A 13,008-nucleotide genomic window follows, 5' to 3' on the forward strand; every position below is an offset into this window, starting at 1 on the left:
CGCTGATTCAAGTGATTTGTTGATATTTCACATTGGAAAAAAAGTGCACATTTTTTTAATATATTTATTTTATTCTTGCTTGACACGCTTTACCAATCGCTCATCTTCCGTTTCTTTATCCCCTTCCAACACTACTGGTACTGCTGATGGTGGTCCAACAGAATCTTGTGTAGAAACTGTGGTGGTAGTTGTTGTGGTCGTGGTGATTAATTCTGTAATAACAACTGTTTCCGCCTTTTCAGTCTCCCCATGTGTCCTTTTAAGTTTCTTTGCTTCTGCGTTCCTCTTTTCCTGAGCTAGTCGCTCGCGCTTTGTCAACGCTGCCTGGACGGGCTTATTAATAATCTTCGTTGCTGATAGCAAACTGCCTCCAGAGCCCCACGTTGACATCTCAGGATGTGTCCGTCCAGGAAGAACTTGTGATTTCCTAAGCCAACTCTCTGTCAGTTGGGGAGCTAAAAGATCAGGGCACCTGCGCATCCAAGTGCTAGTCTCCAATAGAGCCTCCTTGTGTGGATGGTAAACGATAACGGGTCTAGATCCTCGTACATATTGCAATAGCTTCTCAAGAATTGACTCTGGCTTGTATTGGGAAGCAACAATCAGAGCATCAAAATTACTTTCAAACAAAATTTGGCGCGATTCCTCAACAATCTTGTAAGCTTTAACACGACGGTGATAGCCCTCCAAATCCTTTCCAGACAACTGCGTTACATCTTGGAGCTCATCCGGAGTCTCTGCAATGCGGAAACAAAGAAGTGTAAGCGAGAGAAACAATACTAAGAAACTTAAACCCAAATATATAAAATAAATGATGCTCACTTTCGTCTGCTGGGCGGTGGATACGGAGCCAAGACAACACCTTGATTGAATCTAGAATCTCCTGATTGAAATTCATGTACTTGACTACATCATAGTGTGGATTATCGCCATCATACAGTCCAAGGATTGTGCCTTGGCCTGATATCCAGAGAGATAAACCCCTTTGATAAGCATGAGTAGTTGAGATAACTATCATTGATAACTACACCAAAGGAAATAAATAATGCAACCAACCTCCCATGCGTTCTGCAAGAGCCGAAACGATCATTCCCTGGGTATCATCGACAACCAAGATTTTGCATCCAGAATGCACGTTAGAGTATGAAAGTAGCTGCGAGAGTGTGTCCATACGGATATCCCTGATTTTGACTGGATTTTTGGTATAGAAATACTCGTTGACAAAATAAGTAGTGGGTTTGATTGGAGTGAATATTTTGTGAAACTTTTTGCCTTTCTTCTGGAGGTATTTTGCCTGAGAATATGCTGTTTTCTTGTCAAACGCACTATGACTCTCTTTCAACTTATTAACGATTTCCTACAGATTTTTTTGTTGGAATTAAGGGTCTATGTTAAAATCATTCTAGCAATAGTAAAAGATCCTTATTTCCCTGTCCTCAGAAAAAAAAAAAGATACCTCTCCTGTGAGCTCTCCTTTAAGTCCTTCATTCTTGAGTGCTCTAATGTCTTCCAGCGTCAGCTTTTGTGCAGAACTGTCATCGATGATTTCACGATTGTTATTCTTCGTCTCTTCGACTTCGTTGATCTCATCCAAGTGATAGATGCGAGTCTTGTTGTCCTTGTCATAAATCTCATAAGTATTGCCCCAAGCACGGCCAATAATGTCATTGGCCTTAAATGTTCCAAACTTCCCAAGCGACACATTGCTATAGCAATTGAAGCTTGGATATTAGATATTTGAATCAAAGGAGAAAAAAAAAAAAAAAAAAAAAAAAAAAACTTTCAACGATTAAAATAGGGAATTTCCAGTATACCTATTAGGCTTTAGAACAATGCATTTGACATTGTCACTAGGCATTTTGATGAAGACATGTTCCCCGGCATTAATTGTGTCGGGATTACCACTGACTGGTTGGTCATGTTGGACAGATTCCATGTCGATCCTTGCTTTTGGAAGAGAAACAAACAAGAAGTAAGCTGGCTGCATTCATGAGGAAAAAAAAAAAATAAAAAAAAAATAATGGCTTAGACACGAATATTTATTTAGGAGGCGAGGGAGCCACAGGCCGATGAAAGAATGGAATGAAAATGACTCACTTGACTGAATTTCTCCTGCTTCTGTTGGAAATATTTGCTCAGGACAAATGGGGAACATGCCACTTAACAAAGACAAACGACCCAGGAATATGTCGAGGTCAACATGAAGCACGGTATATTCAGGCTAACCGTTGACTCAATCAAAGAGGCCAATAGCTCTCTCCCTTTCCCCAGCGTCTATCCCAATCATTCGGCAACGGCTAGGAGAATCTGAATAGGCTGTGCAAAGCTTCCTGCATTTAAGAGCAATGAGTAATATCCAACACGGCCATTCAGCCGTAAAGGCTACGAGAGCGAATCTCGGCAAAATCCTTGTGGAGTTCAGCCATGCTCTTATCACAAGCCTACGGCAAGGATGAGCATACACTTCTTTTTTTGACCAAAGTTCTAAAACTGTTCCAAGGACTAATGATATGTCGGATGAGGATCATGGCAGATATGGCTCTTGCATTGACATGTGTTCATAATAATGGGATAGGGAGTACAAGAGCACCAAGTCTGCTACCTATTTGTCGAATATTAGTCGAAATGACTAACAAAAAAAAATTAGAATATGTTTGTAATGATACGCATTTGAACGCTCTACAAAGCAAAAAGATGCCAACGACTGTTAAATCATTAGCTATTGAAATGGTTACTGTGAATATCCCCAATTTTAAATGCCTTGATAAAGCAATGGCAGTCTTTATTTTAAAATATATAAGTAAATGAGAATACAGCTAGGAATGAGACGAATCTCGTCGATGAACTTAATGAAAAAATGAAAATAGTAAAGAACATTTGGGTATCGATATCTGCAGTATATTAAATCACTTGGGGGGCAAGCTCTCCAAGCTATTGCATATTCTGGTAGATCTATGCTTTAATGCAGCGCCTACTCTTCGCTGGGTAGAGCTTTTAGAAGCAGATCGCTAATTTGTTTCATTTGCTTCTGAATATCATCAATTCGTCTATCCATATGCGCCTGGGATGTCGTTAGTTGAACCTTCAACTCCTCCACATGACATTCCAAAGTCTGCATTCTCTCCGTGGCGCCTATGCTGCTTGGCAAGTGGTCTTTATCCTCATCTTTAGAATGCCTTTTATTAGAAGGACCGCTTATGACCATATTTGCTTTTAATTGATCGACAGCAGAAGAAATGTTCGACAACCGACTCTGTATACTGTCGTTCTCCTTCGAGGTTTCCATGTTGTCAATTCTCTTCATAAAGGCGCTGACTTGTTGTTCTGAGGCTGTATAGTAAATGGCTTTTGGAAACCAATTGTACTTTCGTCTGAATCCTGGAATACGATCCCCAATGGCAAACAAAATAGTGAGTATGAGCTGTAGCATATCAATTATAAGGCTTTTCACGTTCTAGCCTAATTTGGTAAAGAAGAATTATAGACGTACCTGCAATATGATAAGACAGATTCTCTGCACTTTCGACGTACCGGAGCCGATTCACAAGCCATGTTTGGACCCAAGTTTCACTTTCAGTAAATCCAGTGTTAATCAAGGCTATTCATATGAAGAAAAGAGATCGTTTAGGAACCTTAAGCAGCTTCTTATATGCCCACTAACATTACAAGTAAAGGTTTGTCATGTGTTTTACCAATAAGGACATTCAGCATCAGGATAACTGTAAAAAGTACGTAAATCATCATCATTAAGTGAAGAGTCCAGTTTTCTGGTTCATTTAGAAGGTCGTTCACGGAATCATATCTTCCGGCCTAAGGCAGAATTTTTAACACATTAGCACTTTGTCAAAGGCGAGCAGGATGGAAAGATAACGAGAAACTAAGGATGATTTGAAGACATACCATGAAGAAGTAAGTTGCGGAAAGCGCGTAAAAAAAGTGCTTTGGGAATGGGGCTTTCATGCATTCATCATTGGAACAAGCATGGACCATGTGCAAAATGGCAATAGAAAATGCCATTATTCCGCAAGCAAATATGAAAAAGAAAACCCGTATCCTGCTAATGATTTGAATAATAATTGTAGTGTAATAGCACACGCTTCTGATTGTCCTAAGTTCAAACAGCTGTTAAACGTATATCAAATGAGTAACAATTATTCAGGTACAGCTGTACTTTCATCGACTTTGAGCAATAGCAGGACGTCATCATATACACTTACCAGATGTAAGGATATAAAAAGTACAGCGAAACTAAGCACGATGACGCCTTCATCGTTGTGGCCCAAAAGATGACTAATGCTCGCTATCATTGGGAGTCCAAATGCTACCAAATCGGCCATATTATAAGGAGAGCTGTGCAGCATTTAGGTCAATATATATAGAATATTCACTAGAGAATTGTGAGAAAATTTCTGAGGAAAATTTACTGGTTCTTACCTGATATATACCCAAGGTCTCTCAAGTAGTTGAACAAATTCCAGCCACAAAAATATCCCTGAGAACGTTGCGATGGCAATGTACACATGAAAAAGTGTATCGTAGCTTCGGTAGACCTGCACAAGACTGGCTGTAAGGACTAAAATGTAATAGATACTCTGGACAATAAATCGAGTCAACCACAGCTTGAATCCAATCGTATTCCTAAAATGTGAGAGTGAACAAGAGGCGTTCAAACTATTAGCTTCAGTTTCTTTTTTTTTTTTATAGAAGCAAAAGTGAAGAAAAAAATCAAAATGCTCGATTAACATGTTTTCATACCACTTGTACTCGATCAAAGCAGCAAGCGCTGGGTTGTCGAAGAATTCAGAGTGGGCAGTATGAGGCACAACGGAGACCCGACTGCACGGGTTGAAGCTATACCAGGCTATAGATACCAGAGTGTAGAGTCCAGTCTTTACCAGCCAGCTCGAGCTTTCGAAGCTCCGCGAATTCTTGGAGCGAGCAAGGTCCTTGTCAACCCAAAGCATGTCGAATGATGCTTTGAATATTCCGTCTATGAAATTGTCGTTTTGAACATTGCGAGGTTCCGATGACAGATGTAGCTGTAGTATGGGGTTGTTGCATTTATATAGTAGTCGTTCACTGTCTTTCTTAAATAGCATTTTCATCTCAGGAGGATGAGCAATGATGTGATTATCGACGACATAAGAGCTCTTTTTGACAGGAATATACGCCATTCGCTGAAGAATATCCAAGGCAATTTCTTGGTGCGGCCGCTCCTCATCGCATAGCTCAGGAAGACATGCCACCAAGGGCGTTATGAAAAAGTGGTCTTCCTCTTCATGGGCTCTCCGAAGGCAGTATTGCATGAATGTTTTGAAGAGGTTCATGGCTAAAGGATCTTTCCGAGACATCTCAAGAGTTACCCATAGCGGATTCGACCCTTGGCAATAATCTGGTCGCGGGATCCATCGTGTGCTCTCGGGTGAAAGTAAGGAAACCAGCAGGTCTTCACAGGTCTTGCGCGCTGTCGGCCATGCTTCGAGAACTTTACCAAGAACACAGTCGAGTAGATTACTCGGGTTGGGGTATCGATTGATGTGAGCCTCGAGATAATGAAAAATCGCCCTTTTACACGTATCGTTTGAGTTCTTGTACATTTCAACCAGTCCAACGACCGCACTAGCGAACTCGAAACCATAGTCACAATCATGAGGTCGATCTAAAGGTACCTGCACCTGAATAGGTTCATCGTCGATATTGTAGTGATATAGCCAAAGTAGCAGTTGTTTTTGGTGTTTACAGCTCAACAGACCTAGTCTTTCGTATAACTGCAACGCGTTGTTATCAACATCCCAGTACGGTTTGTCCTGAAGCCAGTATACTTGCAAAATCTTACAATCGCCAAGGAACGTCTCAGGAAGCTCTAATACGATCACGATCTCATCCGAATATAGGAGTAATTGGGGCAATCCATCCAAGAAATGTGCGGATTTGTAGTAGCCTGTGTATTTCGTAAGAGCAAATGGCGGAATCGTGATAAGTTCGCGTTGGGACCCATATTGAGAGATGGTCAAGGTGAATGTATGAGTTTTCACCGCAGCATCATCTGGAGGTATATTAAAAGTGTAGCTGAAGAGTAGTCCGGACGACGATGTGGATGTTACATTGTCTGAGAGTTCATAAAAGCCGCTCGTATCACCATCTTTGCAATTGCATCTGCATATTATAGGGCCTGGAGGGCTTGTAGAGCTTGGAAGGTCTGCAGGGCTTGTGGGGCTTGTAAGACAGAGGTAGTCCTCCAGTCTGATTTTATCCAGTGTGGACCCGTGGCTCACGTAAAGCTCTTGCGATCCAATATCCTTACATCTATCTTTGCCTTTACGAAAGTATTGACCAGGATTGAAAAAGGTATCCAGCTGCGTCATGGAAGTTGCGTCCAAGATATAACCCGAAATTTCCTGTACACTATCACGGGCATTGCTGCAGTTGACTAAAATCTGACTACCGTTGTGGATAAATGTAAGGCCAATAGTACGAATCTTAGGGCCTGATACGAACTTTCCAATTGCTGTCCCGGATCCTGTCCAGTAGTTTGTGATCGTGCCGCCTTGAGATACTGCTATCATCGACGCATCGCTTGAAAACGCTAAACATGCGCCCTCCATATCAAGCACATTGACAACAGCTGCCAAGGCGCTTTCTTCGATGTCCCAGATAAAAACCTGACCCTTGTTTCGGAACCAAGCAAAGAACTTGCCTTGAAGTGCAATGGTTGGTTCTCCGATGAAGAATGAGGCGCTCACGCTAAGAGGCACCGTACAAACGTGACTCCAGCCTCTGTGGACTTCATATATGCGGACTGATGTCCCATCGCACGCAATGAAGAGCTCATTCTCCTCCTGAGGGCAGTTGGTATCCGATATATGAAACGTTCCTTCTCCATGAAAATCAAAGAGATTATTGCAGCGCTGCAATGTTGAGAATCCTGATGATTTACCACGCTGATCCATACTCATGTCATGGCTGCAGGGAGCAGAATACTTAAATACAATCAACTCTTTTGTTTGGCCGTCTTGTATTGTCCGAAAAACTGCCACAAAAATACCACTCCACGAAATAGAAACAGCGCCACTTTCCAAGGGTTGAATCTGACTTTCAGTAATACTAGAGTCCAAGAAGGAAAATTGCTCCCCTGTACACCATGAAGGGCTATGGTTTCCTGTATTCCAGCACTCAGCCTCATTCGCAGTTAAGAGACTGTTATTGACGCTAGACAGATCCCACAGATCAAGATAAACATGACGATTTGTAGTAGAAAGTGTCGCAGCACGTTCACCATTGCCAGAGATGGCACTGTGCATGATCTTAGCCGGTAATGCTGGGCCTGGATCGGTATCAGCTTCCCTATGCTCAACATCAATCGACCACAAATACGGTTTGTGGGCACGTAAAGGAGTACCTATAGGCTGTCAGTTACTCTGAGCTTACTAACTGCTAAGGCTAATATATTTAAGGTTATATACCATACCTTTCATAAAATTTTCGATTGAGCATGATTGCAACTCAAAGTAGTGTAGTTTCGGAAAATGCTGCTCGGATGAATCACCGTCGAGACATATCTCCATGTCCACAAGTAGCAAGGGCATAGTGCCATTGTAATTGCTGCTGTCAAATTGTCGATGAAGCTTCCATCTAACAATGCCTTTCTCGCAATCTACTTGCATCCATATCGTTAGCATACTGAGTCTTATTGTTAATACTTCACATGTAGACTATCCGATTATTGCCTTACACATTTCTTTCAGCTGCTGTTTCGTAATGACCTAGTTGGTAATACAGAAATAAAATGATCATTGTAAAATAAATAAATTGAAAGGTACAAATAAAACAAAATAAATATAAATATATAAAAAGGTGTATAGAGCCAAAGTACCTACCTCTTTGTATGGTTGCGGTACGATGAGGAATTTTGGATTGTCAACATGAACATGGAAAACGATCGAGCTCAAGCTTTTCAAGTCAACTTTATTGAAGGAAATGCCAAGGACAGGCCAATAAAGCCCTCGGTTCAGATGCTTGATATCAACAGACCACTGTTGTGTCACACCAGCCATAACCGGAGGCATATAACTACATGCACATATTACATTAGTTGTTGTCAAGAAATCAATATTTAATAAAGTGAAGCATATTCAATACACATTCAAGATTGATAGGCTTAATTACTTACTCGGAAGTACATGAAAGATCTTTGCCATATGGTTGAAAGTACCAACGAGAACCTTTACGATAAAAAAAAAAAAAAAAAAAAAAAAATTAACACTCGTTTTTGATGATATTTTGAACTGATAGGTGTTTGTGCTTGCGCCAATGGAATCATAGCCGTCTTCAGGGGCACCAATTTTCAAGTTCATTTTTCAAACAAGTTTCCTACGAGAACTGACTTCCGGAGTATCTGAATCATCTGTAGGTAGATTGACAATACAATCCGGGTCACTCATTGCTATTGCTGTTTTCTTATTCTTAGCATTGTCATTATTTTTACGACGTTGTTTCCCCATGGTAAAGAGAGAGGGGTTTTAATCTTTTATACAAAAAAGGAAGGAAGGGTGCGGAAATGAAGATTCTTGATATGGGGGGCAAAGGGCACCTTTTTATATCCAAAAACACAAGATTGTGACTGAAAGGTACGTGTAAAGGACAAAGCCAATCAGTTTGCTGCTGTGCGGGAAAATGGGAGAATGTTCAATGGCACTATCGACGAGTTTCAACAGTAGGCTCTCAATGCTAGGGAAATCTTATTGGTTCAGGAATGGAAAAAAATTTTGCTGCCAATAATTTTTGCATGATTTTGATTTTCACTTCGACTATGCCATCATAGTCTACAACTCCTTTGTTTTGGAGTAAACAATCATTGCCAGATCACATTCATGCTATGGAATGTATTGCTTCATGGTCTTAGAAGAGCAATTGATTGAAATGAATAAACATCCAGAGAGGGCTCCGCGGCAGATTGTCAATAAAAAACAAACAAAGTGGGTGCATCTTCTATTCGGCTCTGAAACGGCTCAGGGATGCCCCAGATCTTACCTAATATGTACATTACTGTCGCATTTTTTTGATGGTGCATGCAGAGGGTCAGACGATTAATGAAATGAAACACAAAAGTGGCCTATTCATTATGTGCAGATGGCATGGAGAAACGATGACCGTGCAAGACTTTTTTAAACAACGTCAGTGCACACAACAGGGAATATTATTAAAATGGGAGGTTTAAGTGCGGACACTGCCTGTTCCCGAGTTTGAAATTACAGCGTGGTAGTTGTTATCAGCAGTCAGACTTCATTGTTATTGTTTGTCTATTTGAATCAGTTCTTGCTTGTGGTGGACAATAGGCAATCATAGGCGCTTGTTACAGTAAAATAAGGATTTGTCTATGCAACGTAAAATCCTAAACATAATTAATGCGGCATGAATGACCGAGGCTAAATTAAGAAATATAGCTGGCCAAGTCGAATATCATGACGACTTAAGCTTATTATCCGAGTGTCAGGACCATATTTGTCCCACACTATACCCACCCTTTTTTTTACGTACTCTCCAGGCTCACTATCAAGAAGATGCAGATCCACTTGGTAGCACAGAGCAGATTTTAGCTTTATTTCATTCATCGACTTCTTTTATTTAAGGGTAGCTATCTGTATTTCGCATATTTGGCAACAAAAGAAGATTACATGTGTATGGTCCTGGCTCGAAGGATAATATAAAACACTTATACTTTATTGTATTGCGATACAAATCAAAGAAATGCTAATACCTAATTTGCATCATCATCAGAGTAGTTAAAGTATCGTCTACACCAGCTAAAATCTCCTCATCGCGGCGTTTTTTCGCTATAAAGACAAACATGTCCTCCTCGGACCCAAAGATCTTCAGTGACTCTTCATCATCACTCTCATTACTTTGATGCGGATCAGTACTTGGACGATTTTTTTCAATCCTTACGACTTCAAATTTAAAGAATCGCCCAAACTGCTCCCAGAATGGCAGCTCTTTCCAATGTGCACGTTCTTTGTATCCAAAGATGATTCGAGTCTCTAGGTCTGTAACTTCCTTCAATGTCTCCAATAGAGGCGGATACAACTCAGGGAAGTACACTAAATCACTTGCCACTATATAGTCGACTCGGCCCTGGGCCAGGATTTTTTCTGCATGGGTCGAGTTGCCCCATGCTAAAGGTTTGACTTCGACTTTGGCACAGGAACGCTGCGAAGATCCTAACTCTGGTGGTGTTGAGGACGTTGATTTTGGTATTGGTGAGTTAATGGAATCGGAGCAGCTGTCTAGAACCTTCTGGTCAATATTGTCCCGCACGTTTTTTTCCAATAATGGAATGACCTCCTCCAAGTCTGTCAAGACCACTGTGCAAGAGGAGCGTAGTCGTTTAGCCAGCGCGATCCCTACGTAGCCAGTTCCAGCTCCAAGTTCAACTATCCTAATAGGGTCTAGTGATTGTTCGCCTGACGATAGAAAAGATGTACTATTAATATTTCTTGTTGATGTTGACGTTGGTGTTGATGTTATTGTAAATGTGCCCACTCTTACCTCTGTTGCTGCAGTTCGCTGTATTCGAGGCGTCTATAAAATACTCATGAGGGATAGGGCATGAAGGTGTGAAGGTATATTGACTTGATGGCCTACGAAGAAATATGTCAATTGCATAAGAGCTTCAAGAAAATGGAGGAATAAATTAGCACTTTGAACCGTATCTACTCATCATATCATGCCTTTTTTTTTCTTTTTTTTTCTATACCTATCCCAGATTCGCCCCGCGATTCCAAATGTAGGAATGTCCTGCATGATTGTGACCATGGCTGAGGTGCCATTATTCTCTGTGTCTTGAAAGGACAAAATCCCTGCAGGAGGACCTCCTGAATCATGAATGTCTAGGTGCTCAGGATGGTTGGTCATTTTCTAATTGTGTTGTGTATATAAGATTCAAAAAAAAAAAAAAAAAAAAAAAAAGTTTCATTGCTAATTGTTAGTCAGATCTAATAGCAAAGTGACGGTGAAAAGAATGTGCTTACTTGATCTGGAATTAGGTTGCGGAGAGCAGGCTGGCTGTGCAAAGTGTCGTTTAGACTACTGGATTCATCATGGCCACAAGAGATCTGACTGCATCTGTCAAAAGAGTGAGAAGTAAACTACCAATCGATCTACAGACTATGGACCATGCTCATTCTCAGCATAAGCATCCCTGCAAAGTGTAATCATGGAGGTCTAATTAGAAGAGAAAGGTTTGATGAAGGTAATGAATCGTTTTACAGCACATCAACCCAGAGTCACCGCTAGTCAAGACAGCAATGTTTCAGTTATGGAGAGTATTATTGGCGTCAATCTGTTCGAACCACAACAGATTGGGTGTAACCCCAGGTCTAGAGCCAGATTTGGGATCCCAGCTTCCAAGCAGGGAGATACTTATCCATGAAAAAGGTCGAACATGTTTCATCTGTATGACGTGCAGATCTGGACCAAGAGGTGCAGCACATTTGATGATTACAACCTTTCAAATGATGCCTTGCGTTGTTGTCACAAGCTATACGCTTGAAACATCCTATCAGTATTACCAGCGACTAGTGATAAGCCTCGTTGTTATTGTCTGTTAAGTGGAAATGGACAAAGACGCAAAAAAAAAAAAAAAAAAAAAAACAAGGCACGGGAACGCTTGGGTTTATCTTCCCACTCCAGTAATAATATTCCCTATATTAATTAAGACCCTAGCATCTTCGTACAGCCTCTATTACTTCTACCAATGGAGTTCCAATGAAATGCTGAGATATAGTGCAATGGTCTAACCCTTTTGACTAAGAGAAGGAATGTTTAAATGCTTTTACATTTTTTATATCGTGTCTACATTCATGTGGGACCGTTTTAAACAAGTTGGCCTTCGGTATTTTCGAGAGGCTTCATACAATTTTTCAGCTGAATAATACTGAGCTCCTTTAGATGAAGTACCCTTTTTACTCTTCGAAAAGTAATCGTAAAAAATTATGGCGAGTCAAAGCAATAGTCAATTTCAAATAATATTAATAATAATAATAATAATAATAATAAAATAAAATACTCGAACACTTGGTATCCATATTGCAGAAATCGCATGGGGGACCCACTTTGGCTTTATGTCAAAGTAGCAGATTCAAAAAGAAAAGGAAAAAAAAAAAAAAAAAAAAAAAAAAAAGAGTGGCAATTTCCATGCAAAAACATTCAAATGACTTCATTACCAGTATACCCTCTGGATGCTTTCGACACTCCCATTACAAGAAACGCAACGTGCACTGCTGTGGGCGCACTGACTACACATCACTAGATGAAAACAGGGAACTATCGCATATTCAATGTCTCCCTTCTTGCAAACCCGACACACAAACTTGGGATTATCATATCCATCTTGAGTTAGTACCTTGGCGCGCTCACTCAGTCGATCTGTTGAATCCTGCCATCTCTTTAGACGTGCTTCAGCAATTTGTAAGTCCTTGGTCATACGCAAATATGTCTGTTCCAGTTCATGAACGGTGCTTAGCTGACTGATAAGTCCGTTCAATGGCCTCGCTGGCTCGCTAGAACTATTGCTGTTACAGCTTGATGACGAAACAATGGCCGCTTCATGGATATCGCCATTCTTTACGATTTTTTCAGCCTCTTTATCCACCAACTCGGCAGACAACTGCAATGGCTTTAGTTTCATTAATCTTGACGAGTCTTTGATGATGTCTAGATTCTGCCCTGCGAGGTCGCCACCATCATGCAACGCTGTCTTCTTGTCAAGGACGTTGTCTAGGCGAGATTCACTAGTTGCACCAAAGTACATCACCTCGTCCTTGTCTTTTGCCGCCTCGCAAACATCATCATCGTCGTCGTCGTCGTCATCATCATCGACATCGACATCGTCATCTCCGCCCGGTTGCTCTGGTTGCTGGGAAGACAATACATGAGCCGGCTCTAGTGCTTGCCAACGAATCCATCTGCCTACGCTCACTATCACGCGACTGCAACCCATTCTAACGTCCG

General features: G+C 41.0%; 4 protein-coding genes across 4 annotated transcripts; all 4 read right to left on the bottom strand.

The window, feature by feature from the left end:
* Nucleotides 1-67: 67 nt before the first annotated feature.
* BCR41DRAFT_365146 (Gcd10p family-domain-containing protein) lies at nucleotides 68-1,982 on the bottom strand (the record flags this gene model as incomplete). The annotated part of the gene is made up of 5 exons (XM_022026117.1): nucleotides 1,815-1,982; nucleotides 1,457-1,706; nucleotides 1,057-1,357; nucleotides 823-960; nucleotides 68-737 (listed from the first exon to the last, which is right to left on the bottom strand). Exons 1-5 carry the CDS (start codon nucleotides 1,934-1,936, stop codon nucleotides 70-72), a joined length of 1,479 nt encoding a protein of 492 aa, XP_021875395.1. The 5' UTR covers nucleotides 1,937-1,982.
* A 792-nt stretch (nucleotides 1,983-2,774) lies between these two features.
* On the bottom strand, nucleotides 2,775-4,107 carry BCR41DRAFT_240247 (hypothetical protein). Its single transcript, XM_022020121.1, has 4 exons — nucleotides 3,901-4,107; nucleotides 3,693-3,810; nucleotides 3,491-3,598; nucleotides 2,775-3,378 (listed from the first exon to the last, which is right to left on the bottom strand). The coding sequence occupies exons 1-4, from the start codon at nucleotides 4,015-4,017 to the stop codon at nucleotides 2,972-2,974; spliced, it is 750 nt and encodes a 249-aa protein (XP_021875396.1). The 5' UTR covers nucleotides 4,018-4,107; the 3' UTR covers nucleotides 2,775-2,971.
* Nucleotides 4,108-8,550, bottom strand: BCR41DRAFT_240245 (hypothetical protein). The gene is made up of 9 exons (XM_022020120.1): nucleotides 8,375-8,550; nucleotides 8,171-8,222; nucleotides 7,878-8,070; nucleotides 7,733-7,763; nucleotides 7,469-7,654; nucleotides 4,756-7,399; nucleotides 4,435-4,638; nucleotides 4,218-4,321; nucleotides 4,108-4,122 (listed from the first exon to the last, which is right to left on the bottom strand). The coding sequence occupies exons 1-8, from the start codon at nucleotides 8,499-8,501 to the stop codon at nucleotides 4,291-4,293; spliced, it is 3,468 nt and encodes a 1,155-aa protein (XP_021875397.1). The 5' UTR covers nucleotides 8,502-8,550; the 3' UTR covers nucleotides 4,108-4,122; nucleotides 4,218-4,290.
* Nucleotides 8,551-9,709: 1,159 nt separating this feature from the next.
* On the bottom strand, nucleotides 9,710-10,928 carry BCR41DRAFT_365149 (putative methyltransferase-domain-containing protein). Its single transcript, XM_022026118.1, has 3 exons — nucleotides 10,754-10,928; nucleotides 10,546-10,667; nucleotides 9,710-10,460 (listed from the first exon to the last, which is right to left on the bottom strand). Exons 1-3 carry the CDS (start codon nucleotides 10,909-10,911, stop codon nucleotides 9,751-9,753), a joined length of 990 nt encoding a protein of 329 aa, XP_021875398.1. The 5' UTR covers nucleotides 10,912-10,928; the 3' UTR covers nucleotides 9,710-9,750.
* Between the last annotated feature and the right edge of the window lie 2,080 nt (nucleotides 10,929-13,008).

This window comes from Lobosporangium transversale (genome assembly GCF_002105155.1).
Source record: "Lobosporangium transversale strain NRRL 3116 chromosome Unknown BCR41scaffold_82, whole genome shotgun sequence".
NCBI lineage: Eukaryota > Fungi > Mortierellomycota > Mortierellomycetes > Mortierellales > Mortierellaceae > Lobosporangium > Lobosporangium transversale.

What these genes read in the sequence shown, in the direction of transcription:
- BCR41DRAFT_240247 (XM_022020121.1), bottom strand. Translation starts at nt 4,017, where the DNA reads ATGGCATTTTCTATTGCCATTTTGCACATGGTCCATGCTTGTTCCAAT. An exon ending in GATGCTGAATGTCCTTATTG is followed by an intron (nt 3,599 to 3,692) that starts GTAAAACACATG and finishes TCATATGAATAG; the next exon opens with CCTTGATTAACACTGGATTT. An exon ending in TCTGTCTTATCATATTGCAG is followed by an intron (nt 3,379 to 3,490) that starts GTACGTCTATAA and finishes ATCGTATTCCAG; the next exon opens with GATTCAGACGAAAGTACAAT.
- BCR41DRAFT_240245 (XM_022020120.1), bottom strand. Translation starts at nt 8,501, where the DNA reads ATGGGGAAACAACGTCGTAAAAATAATGACAATGCTAAGAATAAGAAA. An exon ending in AATCGAAAATTTTATGAAAG is followed by an intron (nt 7,400 to 7,468) that starts GTATGGTATATA and finishes GACAGCCTATAG; the next exon opens with GTACTCCTTTACGTGCCCAC. An exon ending in AGACCTTGGGTATATATCAG is followed by an intron (nt 4,322 to 4,434) that starts GTAAGAACCAGT and finishes CCGATTTGGTAG; the next exon opens with CATTTGGACTCCCAATGATA.
- BCR41DRAFT_365149 (XM_022026118.1), bottom strand. Translation starts at nt 10,911, where the DNA reads ATGACCAACCATCCTGAGCACCTAGACATTCATGATTCAGGAGGTCCT. An exon ending in GCGGGGCGAATCTGGGATAG is followed by an intron (nt 10,668 to 10,753) that starts GTATAGAAAAAA and finishes ATTTTCTTGAAG; the next exon opens with CTCTTATGCAATTGACATAT. An exon ending in AGCGAACTGCAGCAACAGAG is followed by an intron (nt 10,461 to 10,545) that starts GTAAGAGTGGGC and finishes TTCTATCGTCAG; the next exon opens with GCGAACAATCACTAGACCCT.